At 43.5% G+C, this 15,818-nt stretch overlaps 1 protein-coding gene across 2 annotated transcripts in view; it reads right to left on the bottom strand.

Moving 5' to 3' along the window:
- The window catches only part of WDR36 (WD repeat domain 36), a 61,118-nt gene extending 46,122 nt beyond the window's left edge, over nt 1–14,996 (bottom strand). Inside the window, exons 1-5 of one of the 2 annotated variants that reach the window (XM_032770079.2) lie at nt 14,653–14,996; nt 6,878–6,905; nt 2,377–2,477; nt 1,773–1,890; nt 577–709 (exon numbers count right to left, since the gene is read on the bottom strand). In XM_032770079.2, the coding sequence (XP_032625970.1) occupies nt 577–709; nt 1,773–1,890; nt 2,377–2,477; nt 6,878–6,905; nt 14,653–14,847 (575 nt within the window). In that variant the 5' untranslated portion in view covers nt 14,848–14,996. The remainder of the gene's footprint in view (nt 1–576; nt 710–1,772; nt 1,891–2,376; nt 2,478–6,877; nt 6,906–14,652) is intronic. The other variant, XM_075067150.1, reaches the window with a different exon arrangement.
- Nucleotides 14,997–15,818: the final 822 nt, after the last annotated feature.

Below are 15,818 nucleotides of genomic sequence, written 5' to 3'. Positions count from 1 at the left end.
ATTGTGCTTTGTGTGGCCACGTGCGCTCGACTTTATACAATCTGTTTTACAAAACTGGTTATGTAAAATTGGAATAATCCAGTAGTGTAGACGTACCCATAATCTGAGTAGTGATCTCAGTCCCAAATCCTGCAGCAGGTACAAAACCTTGCTCCCCACACTCAGCTAGGCCTATCTCCCTCCTCCTCATGGGCCCACTCAGAGGCTGGACAACAATTTTAAGGGGGAGGAGTTCTACAACTACTTCCTCTGCCATACTTCATCAGGCAGACAACTAGCTAAAATGCTGAGTGGGGTTGGGGTCGGGAAATGAAAGCAAGGAAGATTACTGAAGAAACCTGCACAGTCCCTGTTACTTCACAGCAAAAAAATCCTGGCTTGAAAAATAGCATTTTCAGTCACATGAGAGAGGCAACTGTATTGCCCATATTTCCGAAAACACTGAGGGGCTCTTCTGCTGAAGGACTTAGAAAAAATAGACCTGTATTAAGAGATCATTTTATTTAGAAAATGTTAAAACTCTGAATATAACTCCACCTAGAGAGTGAAATGTAATTAAAGAATAAAGAATCTTACTTGGATTTTACATTCCATAACTGCAGGCTTCCTTGTTCACTGCCAAGGAGAATTTTATTTAAGTAGGTACTTGGATGCATAATTGCAGAAACTGCAAAAACAGCCCTATCAAAATTCAGTTGTAGGTATTCTTCTGCAGACATAAGAAACTGCGTTAGTCATGCTGCCATTACAAACATTCCAAGTTAGCCATTGTTTGCAAATTTTTAAGAAATAATAATTTTATCTTTTATATGCACAAATGGGAAGAAGTCCTCACAACTGGGATTTCTTCCCTGAAAGCACCAGAAACCTCATATGAGCCTGACCCATCTCATAGCAAGTTATGTAGCTTACTTTATATTGCCCCGCAGAACAGATTTATATCATTATAAGGATTCTTATTGTGCTTTCTGAGCAGAACATCTCACCTCACTTGATTAGTATGTCTTCTGTTTACATTATAACAGTCTTGTTAATACATGAACTCCACCTTAGAAGCATAGTAGTTATTTTAATAATTGTTAAACGTCACAGACCACCATAAGAGAACCTGTCAAGCTAATGAGTCATTGGCCCAATACCAAAATCGGAGAATTCTTTGAAAAGAAAGAATTAAGCCACCAAAGTGTGATCCCACCTAACAGCGAGCCACCAAAATCTTATTTAAACTTGACACAATTAGACTTTATAATATTTATAGATAATATTTTTAAGCAATTTTTTTCTATTATTATCTATTTAAATGTTCAATAAGTTAAAAGCTTTATAACTTAAACACATGTCAAAATACACAGAATAAATGCCTTAAATCAAAACTCTAAGGAGTTCTCAAGCAGGGACTTTTCTTACTCTGCATATCTGTAAGTTTTCAGTCATCACTGATGGAAATACTTCATTCACCAGAACTCTCATGAACAAAGGGAATGTTAAGAGATACCAATTATCCGTAAGTAGATCTCTGCACCCACATGCCCCTCTCCAACCCTTTCTCCTCCCCAAGTCAACAGAGCTTTGAATGGGTGCAGGGCTGCACCGATGAAGCTCACTGTAGGATCAAGACTTCTAACATTAATGCAACCACCATTTTGTTTTGCCTTAAGAACATTAAGAACTCTGACATAAGCATTAAACAAATTGTCCGACATTATCAAATACTTATGACTTATCATATACTACAGTTTGGACACTTACAGAATGAGGAAATAGTGACTCACCTTCTGACTGTACATCCCAAACAATAAGAACATTATCAATATCCACAGAGATGATATGATCACCAAATGGCTGCAAAAGGTGAATTTCTCCTTTGTGACCATCATATATATGAACCACCTATGATTTCAAAAGTACACATAACTTCAGTACGACCTTTTCACATATTGTAACATTTTGGTATATTACTTGAACAATAGCAACTACCTGTAACAGAAACCCGTTAATATACAACTTTATACTATATTTTATCTAGTATATATGCGCTTTTATTAAGCCTCATTTATGATAGCTTCCTTGGTACTGAGAAAGTGTACTTGGCAAATCCTTTTTGTCATCATTTTAATTGTATTTTAACTTTTGTGTCCTGAAGATTATTTCTTTATCAAAGTGCTGTCATTTTATAAGTGTCACAGCCCAACCACAGTAGAATTTGTCCTTAAAGCTTTTTCATTTTAACTTATCCATTGTTGTTATTGCTGAGCATTGTGAGGCTATTGTCTCCAAAATTAAATTACAGTTGATATGAATAAGTGACTTAAATAAGAAAACATATCAATATTAGCTTACTGTCTGGTTATTACACAATAAATAAGTTATATAAACCTCTTTGTTCCGGGCAAAAGCGTGGAGAAGATTGCCATATGATGCAAAGACCAACATTCTGTCTGCTGCCAAACAAGTAATGTCTTGTAATAAAGCATTACCTATGGATAAAGACAGGAATAAGTTTGACAGTTTTCATTTTCATAACAAAAACTAATGCCTTACAATGTATCAACACATTCATGGTTGCAAATTACCCACAACAAATTAAGGTACATCAAGAAGAGAAGATTATCAAATACTGTCTTTGGGCAACAAGTGGCTAAATTATGAGAAATGTTTTCCTAGGAGTGAATACAATGAGAAAATATGTAGGAAACGCTGTGCATTAGGGCATGAAAATTTTTTGTTTTTTAAAACGAAGATATACTTATCTCTTAGAACTGGAAGGGAACTCGAAGGTCATTGAGTCCAGCCCCCTCTCTTCACTAGCAAGGTCAAGTACTGATTTTGCCCCAAATCCCTAAGTAGCCCCCTCAAGGGCAGGGCTCACAACCCTGGGTTTAGCAGGCCAATGCTCAAACCACAGAGCTATTCCTCATGTCTGCATTATACATGACAGAAGCTACCCAAAAATAATATTTTCAAGACTACTACAGCCCAAGAACAGCCTTTGTTAAGAAAACTGAATGCACCTTAAGACTGGAGCATATAATACAAGTGACATAAAAAAGTGTCAACTATTTTTGTATTTGTCATCAAGTCTTAAGGGAGCTACTAATGCTGCCTACAGTTAAGGCTGCTTGACACATCCCATTATAAAATCCCCACTTTCACTGATTAATACCTTTGCCAGCCTTAAATCATTTGGACTGAAACTTCCCATGATGAGCATCTGCTTCAGGTTAACTACTTAAAAGTTTTAGCTAACACAGTCCAAAATGAGATTACTAGAACACACACTGCTTTGAATATATTAATTTTCCCCCACACAATGGTTTCATTTGGAAGCTCTAATGCATCCATGCTTTGGAGCAGGGACTCAAAATCTGAAAGGGGGGGGTAGGATTAGCAGATTCTGTCTGTACTGAACATGCTTCAATGTGGGGCTGCAAGTCTGAGTAGCACTTTCCCTGTATTTATTCTGCCTGCCATCCATTAGGCTTCTTGGGCACTGGGCACAGGAAGAGAGCAGAGAGACTGAGTTCACAGAAGAGATAATGCTCCTGCTGCTTGTGCCCAAGCAGTAAGGAGGAGGAGGAAGCAGCCATACTGAAATGCAGAGGAATGAGGCTTGAAAACACTTAAAAACATAGGCTGGCATACCTATGGTACTGAGAGATATGAAAAATCCACACCCCAACTGTCGTAGCTAAGCTGACACAATCCCAAGTGTAGATGCAAGTAGGTCAATGGAAGACTGTTTTCCTTGACACAGCTACTATCATTTGGGTAAGCTGTGCTCCTACACTGACGAAAAAACCTTGCCATCACTGTAGGCCTGCCTCTACAATATGGGGTTATGACGACATAGCTACAGCAGCATAGCTATGTCACAACTGTCCCTATAGAAATGGCCTGAGAAATGGGGTGGGAGAGGGTGTTGCAGGAGACAGAGGAGAGGTGAAGCTGATAGGGGAGTGAATGAGGCTGATCCAAGTAGGTGGAGCAGGAACCTGTTGCGTGGGGGAGGGCTTCCATAGGATCATGGGCAGCAGGAGTCTGGAGGAGTGGATAGGTGCAGAAAGTACTCCTGAGGGAATTCTGCACCTAAAAATTATGTACATGATATTTTAAAATTCTGCAAAATTCAGCAGATTTTATTTGTCAATAAATAAATGTGGCTCCAGCATGCCAGTGGGGAACACAGGCCACTGGCTGCACTGAGGTGGGAGGGCTAACTCAGTGGTTTGAGCATTGGCCTGCTAAACCCAGGGTTGTGAGCTCAATCCTTGAGGGGACCATTTAAGGAAGCTGGGGTAAAAATCTGTCTGGGGATTGTCCTGCTTTGAGCAGGGGTTTGGACTAGATAATCTCCTGAGGTCCCTTTCAATCCTGATAGTCTGTGATTTTGTGATCACCCTAAACCTCCCCGCTCCCCCACTACAGGGACCCAGTAGTGAGGCTGCAACTGATCCTGACACAGTGCAAGGGCTGGGCCTGCCCCAGAAACACTCCAGGACCCTGCCCCTCTGCACCAGATGAACCAGGTGTGGGTGAGCAGGCTCAGCCCAGCAGGATCCAAGTGTGGAGGGGCTTAGTGTGGGTGGATCCAGGTTTGGTGTGAGAGGTTTCTTTGTGGAGCAATCTGGGTACGGGCAGCTCAGTGGGAGATCTGGATGCATGGGGGCTGGTTGGGAGGGTTCCGGGTGATGGGAGAATGGGACTGTACAGCAGATCCAGGTGAAAGTGGTTGGGGCTCAGCAGAGCTGTAGGGGTGTGTCTGGGTGTGGGGGGCCCAGGTGCAGGGGGAGCGGAGCTTGATGGGGTGGGGGCCCAGGTGCAGCTGTTTGGGGATCAGTGGGGTGGGGATCTGGGGGGCAGGGCTTGTCAGAGTGAGGGTTTGATGGACCTGCTTCACAGGAAAGCTCCAGCTGCTGCCAAGCAGATGCTGCATGCCAGGCTCCCACTTCCCCCATGATTCTCCATCCTTCTTCCCACATTCCCCTCCCCTTGACCGTTTCCACCTTCTCTTCCTTCCTTCTACCCCCACTTACATAGGCACCGACTTCTCCTTTCCCATGGATGTTCGACCCCTGTGCCCAGCCCCACCCCACTCCACCCCGAGGCCCTGCCCTGCCCCCATTCCAACCCCTTCCCCAAAGACTCCACCCCCTCCCTGCCCCTATTCCAACTCCTTCCCCAAATCCCCTCCCGGGTCCCACCTCTTCCCTCAAGTGTGCCATGCTCACACTGCTCCCGGAGCATGCTAATGCTGCCAAACAGCTATTTGGCAGCGGTCAGGTGGGAAACACTGGGAGGTAGGCGGAGGAGAGGGGATATGGTGTGCTCAGGGGAGGAGGAGGTGGGATGGGGTAAGGGGAGCTTCGCTGCCAGTGGGTGCAGAGAGGGACGGTAATGGTCCAGGGCACAGGAATAGAAGGAATTACTAGAGAACACTCCCCTCCAAAATCCAGAGTGGAATCCAGGAGTCCTGAGTTTTTACATACCTTTACTGGCAGCAAATAGCTCTGACACCCAATGGCAAAGTATTTATCATCCTCCGTTCTAATGACTAGCTCAGAATGAAGACAGCCTTCTGCTGTTATCAGTTATTATGGTAGCTCAAGTGACAGAAATCTGAACCCTGAAACCTGCTGATGACCCAATCTGGGGGTCAATAGGTTCCAAGTGACTGAATTTCTGGATTTTTTTTCTTTTCAATTCTAGGAAATATACATCCCCAAAAAAACAACATTAAAAGAACGTTAAGGTTGCAAAAATCAAGCACTCAGGAGTTAGGAAATGCTACGGCTGCCTGTGTACCCTGAATTAGGATTTCAGGTGCACATATGCATTACAGTACAGTCTAAGTTCATGATCTCATACTAGTCTTCCTCCACAGGACCTCTGCCTCATTCAGTAAACAGGATGGATGGGATTCAAGGAATTAATCAAGGCTGTGTAATTTGTCGTCTAACGGATCCCTGCTTCATTTGCTGCAAGTGTTACCAAATGTGTAGTGAATGGGTCAGGAGATTGCAGGAAGAGAAAAGATGGTTCACCTTTAAGGCAGATGAATGACACCCTGGCTAATTAGATTCTACCCCTGCCTTTGATACAGAGTTCATATGGGATAATGGACAAGACACAAACCAAACTTTTCATGGTTGGTCTCTAATTGTATGTTCTTCATTTTCTGAGTGCCCAAAGTGAGACACCTGCACTTAGATTTGCGGAAGAGCTGAGCACTCAAGTGCAAATGAACTCAACTGCAACTGTGCTTTGAAAATACGAAGTACTTTAAAAATGCTAAGTACACTTAAAAACAAACAAATCACACCTTAAGTGCCTCAAGTTGGACACCCAAATTTATTAGGCACTTTTGGCCTCAATTCTCTGTGCCTCAGTATCCCAACTGTACAACTACCTATACGAGTGTTGTGAAGATAAACACATTAATGTGTCGAAGCACTGAGATACTATGGGTGAGAGCTCCACAGAAATGGCCATGAGGGAATGAGTAAATCTGTTTTCAGTTTGGGGTTTGAATAGTTTGTTATATAAGACCTGGAGCTACATGTAGGTTAAGAAATTTTGAATATCTACCAATTCACTAAATGAGGGTGGGGTACTGTGGAAAAATGTGATAATCTAATTAAAGACTTCATCACAGCAGATACCAAGGGCGCAAAATTAAGGTTGCACGGGCAATCTTAATTCTGGCATTTTCTGACATTTAAGTGCTTGAGTCTACAACCTTAATATTATTTTAATATACTTTGCCATAGCTAGTTATAGATGAGATTTGCTTCCTATTACACAATTCATGTCTATACAGATGTGTTAGCTGTTTAGAAAAAAAGTAATTTGCATGATGTAGAACAAACTGTATACTTACTAACAGCAACTATACCAAGTTTCTTTACCTGTAAAGAAACAAACAAAAAGATAGATCTTTAGTAGTTTTCTGCTCTGAATTTCCTACAAATACTAATCCAGCATTCTAGAAACATTAGCATTTGCAAATTCAGAACCATGCATGAAAAAGGTGCTCCTGAACTTTAGAGCCATGATCTGACTAGAAACCAGTGTGTAAAACCCCAGCAGACACAGAAACAAATACTCCCAATCACTGAACTTCTTCATAATCATCTCATCTGGGAGATAAGATTTGCCTTTCCCAGCGTGGAGCAGGTCCTTAACCTTAAGGCACACCAAGATCCGAAGAAGATTCTGTGGATATCAAAACATCTGCAACGGGCTGACATATATATACAAAAGTGGTGGGTGGCTAGATCCACAAATGTCTTAGGCACCTAACTACCACTTTAGACACTCCTCCAATCCAACACTTAGGTACCACTGAGATCTTCAAAACACATGCTCAGCTGCCATCTAATTCTTAAGGCACCCAACTCCCCATATGCCCTTCCACCATTAAAGTTCCTCAGGAATCTAAGTTTCTGCCAGCAAGCACGTGGACAGCTGCCTCAGCCTATGTGCCCAAACGCCTCTCTCATGCCTAATCCACACTGGGATCCTCAAAGTGGCTCTCCACACCTACAGTGCCCCATCTAGTAGGCAGGCATTCTCTGACCATACCAAAGCCAACACAAACAACTGGAGGAGAAAGGTAAGAGGGGGCATCACTCCTAACTTTTAGGCCAGTGGTGAGAGCACTCACCTGGGGATGTGGAAAATACAGGTTAGATTTTCTCCTCCACAACCTTCATGTGGAGAAAGAATTTGAACATAGGTCTCCAACATCCCACATAAATGTTCTAACTATTGGATGGGGTGGGGGGGGGGAGGGGGAGGAGGATGGCACGCACACACTAGGAATGGCTTAGGTGCCTCACTCCAGAAGAGAGCTCAAGACTATCAATCCTAAGTGGAGATAGGCACCTCCCTCCAGCCCAGACTTACACACTTGAGTCCTTTGAGAGGCATGCACAGCATTTCCTATTAACTAGCTTTCTGGCTTTTCTTCGGCACTTGTTTCTGCCCATGCACTGTACAGGGAACCTAGGTGCCTTACGAGGCTCTGGATTGCCCTGGGTGATACTACAATCCTGAGTGTTGCAAATCTAAGTCCTATTGTGGATCTAGTCCTGGACTCAAATACTGTTCTGTGTCATGTATCCTCTTCTCATATGACACTACAATTCATCAGGAAGCCATGTCCCCACTGACCCTGTGTTCATGCCACAAATATATTGGCCTCTTCTGTGCAAAGCCTTAACCATGTGCTTAAACTTATAGGACTACTCAAATGCTAAATTTAACAAGACTATTCGTACTCAAAATTAAGTATACACCCATTTTGCTGGGTTGAGGCTTCTTTTTTCCATATCATTCACTGTTCCTACTTCATTCTAAGATGCCCCCTGCAAATCAGTATGCTTGAAATTTGATTATAATGCAAGTCCTGGAACATGTTACATTTTTAGATTTAAGTAGTAATTTGAAAAGTAAGATTTATGATATTCTGAAAGGTTTTAGTTATCTGTGTAAATTCAAGCATAAAAACTAGTACTGAAGTATAATTGACTCTGTGAAGAGTGACTTGGGTTGTTAATATAGTCACTTTTGATTTAGTCTTTATTCATTACTCCTTTTCTATATATTTGAGGAAAATGTGGAGACTTTAGTGCTCAGAAAAAATAAGGAATTGACAACATAGTCCTCATCCTGCAAACAAATGCATACCTTTACTCATATGAGTAGCCCTATTAAAGTCTATGGGACTAACCATCAAATTAAAATTACATATTTGCTTAAATTTTTGCAGAATTCAGGCTGTAAATTGGAGTCAGTCATTCATATAGCAGGTGATCTTTGCAAATTTTCTCCACACTAATGTGTCTATAAACCAGAGTTCTGATCTGAAACACATGTCTACTACCCTCTATATCTGGGCTTCTCAACTCTGTGTGGTGGTCTGGGGTAGGGTGGGTTGATTAAAATCAGCAATTTAAATCATGTTTAAATCACCAAGTGAAAAGTCATAATTTAAACGGATTTTAATCAATTTTCATTAGTACTTCAGTTATTTTCAAAAGAAAGTTGCATTCTCATTGGTTAATATAACTATTAAAGCATGTTGATTTACAATTAAATAGAATCTTTGTACATCTTTTTGCTACCTAGTATGGTACACTATAATTATATACATTTACAGTAACTCCCCACTTAAGCAAGAGGGCGTTAACGTTATTTCGATGTTATGTCCCCGCTCCATTACAGAACATGCCCCTTTAAAGTTGTGCAGTGCTCCCCTATAACAGTTTGGCTGCCTGCTTTGTCCACAGCTGGCAGCCCCCACATCAGCTCCCCTACAGCCCCCAGCCCCAGCAACTCCTCCCCGCTGGCAGACCTCATGGATCAGCACCTCCCCCTGCTCTCCCCATCTCCAAATCAGCTGTCTGGGGGGGAGGAGCTGGGGGGAGGAGCGAGGATGCAGCGCACAGCCTTCTCCTCCCCTGTGGGCAGCAATGCTTGTGTGTTTCGGAGGCTAGGGGGAGGAGGGAGGAGCAAGGACATGTCATGCAGAGTAAAGGGGGAAGAGGTGGAGCGGGGGGGGAGAAGAAGCGGGTTAAGGGTGGGGGCTTGGGAGAACAGGTGGAGCAGGTGGACCGAGGGTTGAGCCCCCAGCAAAGTCGGTGCCTGTGCTTGGGAAGCTGCTGCTGCGAAAGGTGCTTCTCCTAGCCTACTGCATCTTCAGCCTCCTTGCCTGCCTCGTCTGCAGTGCCAGTGGGCTATGCCTGTGTGGGGGTACCTCTCAAACTATAGTACAATACCTGTATTAAATTGCTTGTTTAAAATGGATATAATGCCTTTTTTCTCGCAAAAAAAGTTTTCCCTAGAACCTAACCCCCCCCCCACATTAATTATTATGGGGAAACTGGATTCGTTTAACATCGTTTTGCTTAGAGTCGCATTTTTCAGAAACATAACTACAACGTTAAGTGAGGAGTTACTGTATTTAAGCAATTATATAGCTTAATATTTTCAGATTCTTATTAATTGTAAATTTTAAGTATGTTAGAAAATGGTGAATGATACATTGCTTATATCCTAGATAATTAACGCTTGCTCATGATTTGTGTGAAGCTGCATTAGGATGGTAACTGGAATTTAATTAAACATAAAACAGCACATAAAATGTATTTTTATTAAACTAAACCACCTTAAATGTTTCGTAGACAAGCTTATCTTACCAAGGTGTGTTTCACATTTACAACTAAATTATTTATTAAACAGAGAGATTAAGGATGGTCAGGGAATTAAACTGATTTCAGGTCAGCCTGGGAAAATATTTAGATATGCATAGATGAAAGTGACCAGAGCTTAAGGTCCTACTTGCCTAGATTTCTTGAAAATTGGGCAGTTTCCTAAATTCCTTTGCCAGTTTCTTGCACCCAGTATCACAACCCCTGACTCCCCACATAGGATCAAGCCCTTAATACAGTGCATGACCTATCGTGTCATTTACAAAGCTTGACTTTAAAGGAAAAAGTTCTCTCTAATACTTTCCTTATACAGAAAAGCAGCTTTTAATTCAAAGTTTTTGACAGAAGCTCATTACAATAAGTTTGTCTTAATATTTTGTATTAAATTCATTTCATTTTAAAACAGATTTTTTAAAAAGAACAATTATAATTTAAGTAACAACATAAAAAATACAATTAATAAAATCAGACTTAAAAAAATTCCTTCCCAAAATAAAACAAACAAAAAAATCCATTTTTATCCACCCTGGTTTGGACCAGTGGGTGGAACATGTGAATGGAAACTTGTACCAAGATCTTCAGGGATGAAAGTTCAGTGAGCACATTAAATCAAGCATCCCTCTCCCAATGGCACATTCTATACCAAGGAAACAATGATTTAATGAAAATTAAGGATATACCACACCATGTGAGGGACTGGTTCTGGAGCTGCAGAGATAGGTGAGGGATAGTATGAACTCATTTTGACAATGTGGGAAGGACAAATCCCTGGTGCTGTCAGTGTTTCAAAACAGAGCAGAGGTATGGAGAAAAAACATCATGCAGGAACAGACTGCATTCATGCATTTCAGCCTCAGAATTGTTCACAAACTTTTCACTTTGATTATTTGCTCCTTCTGGTGCATGACTGATCATATGTTACTGCTACTGCTCCTTAATTACATGGCAAACTTTTAAAACATGAGGACAACAGATTCTCAAACAGGTTCATGAATAAATAAGTAGTCAACTGAATACAGGTGATGAACTAATAACATGATTGCATGAATACCAGTGAACTCAACTCACACAATCAACTGGAAGGGACCTCAAGAGGTCATCTAATCCAGTCCCCTGCACTCAAAGCAGGATTAAGTACACCATCCCTGATAGCCTGTTCTTAAAAACCTCCAATGATGGAGATTCACAACCTGCCTAGGCAATTTGTTCCAGTGTTTAACCACTGTGGCAGTTGGGAAGTTTTCCACAATGTCCAATCTAAACCTCCCTTGTTGCAATTTAAGCACATTGCTTCTTGTCCCACCCTTAGAGGTTAAAGAGAATATTTTTTCACCCTCCTCCCTGTAACAACCTTTTATGTACTTGAGAAGACTGCGGGAGGTGGGGGAAACAGTTTTCTTCTCCAAACTAAAAATAATTTTTTTCAGTCTTCCCTTAGAGGTCATGTTTTCTAGACCTTTAATCAGTTTTGTTGCTCTCCTCTGGACCTTCTCCAATTTGTCCACATTTTTCCCCAAAACGTAGTGTCCAGAACTGGGCACAATACTCCAGTTGAGGCCTTATCGGCACAGAGTAGAGCAGAAGACTTTCTTATGCCTTGCTTACAACACTCCTGCTAATGACTGGTTTCAGAGTAGCAGCTGTGTTAGTCTGTATCCGCAAAAAGAACAGGAGTACTTGTGGCACCTTAGAGACTAATACATTTATTTGAGCATAAGCTTTCATGGGCTACAGTCCACTTTAGCAGATGCACAGAATGGAACAAATAGTAAGGAGATGTATATACACATACAGAGAACATGAAAAGATGGGAGTTGCCCTACCAACTTTAAGAGGCTAAATTAATTAAGATGAGCAATTATCAGGAGAAAAAAAACTTTTGTAGTGATAATCAAGATAGCCTGTTTCAGATAGTTTGACAAGAAGGTGAGAGGATACTTAACATGGGGGAAATAGAGTCAGTGTGTGTAATGGCTCAGCCATTCTCAGTCTCTCTTCAAGCCTAAATTGATGGTCTCTAGCTTGCATATTAATTCAAGTTCAGCAGTTTCTCATTAGAGTCTGTTTTTAAAGCTTTTCTATTGCCACCTTTAAGTCTGTTACTGAGTGACCAGTGAGATTGAAGTGTTCTCCTACTTTTTTGCATAGAGACTGTCCGGACAGTGTCTATGCAAAAGAATAAATAGACACAAATCTGACATCAGGAATTATAACATACAAAAACCAGTAGGAGAACACTTCAACACCAACATCCCCACTCCTCCACAAGCCGTGTTACCCCGTCAAACCATTCCTTTGTTCTTGACAAATCCACATTGACTGTTACTTATCACTTTAGTATCTTCTACTTTTTTGCAAATTGATTGCTCATTTCAGCGGCCCCCAACCTTTTCGTCTGGTGGGCACCAGATGAAGGACCGTGGTGGCATTCGACCATCCGCCGAAATTTGGCAGCATTTCGGCGGCGATGACGTCGCTTGTTGGTGGCAAGCAGCGTCATTACTGAAATTTTGCAGCGTTTCGGCGGATGCTCGACCACTGGCCAGGACACAGGCGCATTTAGATGCACTGCGTTGGGGACTGCTGGCTTATTTGCTCTATTATCTTTCCGGGTACTGAAGTTAAACTGACCCATCTATAATTCTCTGGATAATCCTTAACGCCCTTTTTACAGATTGACACTATATTTGTCCTCTTCCAGTCCTCTGGAATCTCTCCCACCTTCCATGAGTTTTTCAAATATAACGGCTAATGATTCAAATATCAACTCAGTCATCTCCTTGAGTACTCTAGGATGTATTTCATCAGGCCCTACCAACTTGAAGACATCTAGCTGTCCAAGTAATTTTTCATTTTTTTCCCTATTTTAGCCTCCAATCCTTCCTTATTTTCACTGCCATTCACTATGTTAGATGCCCAATCGCAACTAATCTTTTTGGTGAAAACCGAAACAAAAAAGTAATTCAGCACTTCTGCCATTTGCACATTTTCTGTTACTGGCTTTCCCCCTCTCTTTGAGTAATGGGCCTATCCTACCCTTCCTCTCAGTTTGAACATATATGTAAAATGTTTTCTTGCTACCCTTTAAATTTCTAGCTAGTTTAATCCCATTCTGTGACTTAGCCTGTGTAGCTTAGCCCCTACATGCATTTTGCTCATATTGTTTTTTTATACTCATTCCTCACAATTTGTCCTCATTCCTACTTTTTGTGGGACTCTTTTTCTCAGTTTCAGATCACTAAAGATCTCCTGGTTAAGCCAGAATGGTCTCTTGCCATACTTCCCATCTTCCCTACACAGCGGGACAGTTTACTCTTGAACGCTTATTAATCTTTCTTTGAAAAACTGTCAACTCTATTGAACTGTTTTTCTCCTTAGACTTCCTTTCCATGGAATCTTACCTACCAACCCCCTGAGTTTGCTGAAGTCTATCTTCTTGAAATCTATTGTTTTCACTCTACTCTTTTCCATCCTACCATTCCTTAGAACAGGGGTGGACAAACTATGGCCCATTGGCCGGATCCAGCCCGTGAGCCGTTTTAAGATGTCCCCTGAGCTGTACCACACAGCTTGGCCCCACTCTGGCTGGAGCGCTGGGTCAGGGGCCGCACCACTGAGCCTCTCCCCACATCCCAGTCCCCTGCCCTGATCCCCCTCTCATTCTCTAAAATTCTCGATCCCAGCCCAGAGTACCCTCCTGCACCCCAAACCTCTCGTCCTCAGCCCCACCCCAGAGCCCACACCCCTACCCCAATTTTGTAAGCATTCATGGCCCTCCATACAATTTCTATTCCCTGATGTGGCCCTCGGGCCAAAAAGTTTGCCCACTCCTGCCTTGGAATCATGAACTCTATCACTTCATGATCAATTTCACCCAAGTCGCCTTCCATTTTGAAATTCTCCACCAGTTTATCAAAAATGAAACCCAGAACAGCCTCTCCCCAGTTGCTTTTTGCCTTCTAGGCATTCAAAGAACACTCATTTACTGACAAGTCACTTTTTGTGTGATTAGATTAACTCTCTGTATGATGTGGCCCAAGTGGGGCATTTGAGGCGAGTCGGCATTACAGCACAGAGGAAAATCTGCACAGATCTAGAGGAAGGTGCTGTAACGTCCATACTGATCGAGGAAAACAGAGAAGCGGCGGGCTTCCGGGCAGGAGGCTGCACAGTGTGAGTGTCATAGACTTACACTTTGTTTTCACTTTTCCCTGCTTAAAAAGTGGGTGAAGGGATGGGGGGAGTTATTGCAACAGTCGTATAAAACCCTGAACAGAAACAAGGCACCTTGTAGGTCTAGGAAGCTGGGCCGGGAGAGGGGACGCGGCTTGTACGCCGGTGGGACGGGGGCGATCACCATACTGCGGGACAGGAGCGGGCATAGGAGCCCACGGGGGAGGGTGGAGACGGGCGCCACATGATCGGGGGGGGGGTCACTCACGTTGTAGGTGTGGAAGCTCCTCCCCGCGGCGGTGACCAGGTAGAACTCGCGGTGGCGCTGGTGGTAGCGCAGCACGTGGGGCAGGTGGTTGGAGTAAAGGCCGAGAGCGCGGAAGCCCGAGAAGAGCGCGCTGCCGCTGCCGCTGCCGCTGCTCCCGCCGGGGGCCGCCCGCACCGCGCTACCCGCACGCGACATCCCCCAGGTTGGGTCGCCGGCGCCTGCACCCACAAAAGCACGTGTCCGTCCAAGTGCGCTGCGGAAACAGCCCCGCCCCTTCCGGCGCCGCCGGCCCCCTCCGGCTCTTAGCAACGGCCCAGCGGCCCCGAAGCGTCCGCGAAAGGCGCCCCTCTGCGCCTGCGCGCTCCGAGTTCCGCCTGCCGCGATTGAGCGGAGACAGACCCCCCCACAGCCGATCGCGTCTGCGCAGGCGCTGCCCCCTGCTCGGCGACTGGTTTCCTGTCGAGGTCCCTGTGTCGTAGTCAGTGTTTCTACGTCACCGCGGTCTCTGAGCCGTACTCCAGCGCACCCACCCCGTGTCCCTACGTGCGGTCGTGTGCCAGCCCCACCTGCTTCCAGATTGGGCAGCCCGAGACCCCGACTAATGAAATGGGGGCTCCCGTCCCAGGTGACGGGTCTCAGACTTTGCTCCCCAGCCACCAGGGCTCGGATCTTACTTGTTTATTTAAAGGTGCAACCTGAGAGTCTCATCACCTGACTCTAAGAGCTGAGGCTTTGAGAAAAACAACAGATATCACCGGCCTTGAAAGAAAGCAGGAGAATGAGCCCCAACGCCCTCATGTGGAAAAGTATCTGTCAGTTTTGTATGATTATAGTCTATTTGTTAATCATTGAGATGGCTCCCCCTCTTGCATGAGATGCAGATAACAGCCCAGTCCTGCAAACTTGCATAGTGTTTGATGCTAACATGAGCCATCTCCATTGATTGTAGTGGGACCCTTCACAGAAGTAAGAACTCAATATGTGTAGGATTGAGTTTTTAGACATCCTCTGGTGTCCCAAGGAGTTTATGATCTAGATCGGGATTGATGGTTTTTCCCCCTTAGTTTCACACAAATTTGGCATTTTCTAGGGTTGCCACCGAGGTACGAAAAAGCCAAAAGAAAAACACAGGATGTCTGGGATGATCCTGAGCCCAAAAATCTGAA

This window comes from Chelonoidis abingdonii, chromosome 6 (assembly GCF_003597395.2).
Source record: "Chelonoidis abingdonii isolate Lonesome George chromosome 6, CheloAbing_2.0, whole genome shotgun sequence".
Taxonomy (NCBI): domain Eukaryota; kingdom Metazoa; phylum Chordata; order Testudines; family Testudinidae; genus Chelonoidis; species Chelonoidis abingdonii.
This window is presented reverse-complemented; position numbering and strand designations above follow the sequence as displayed.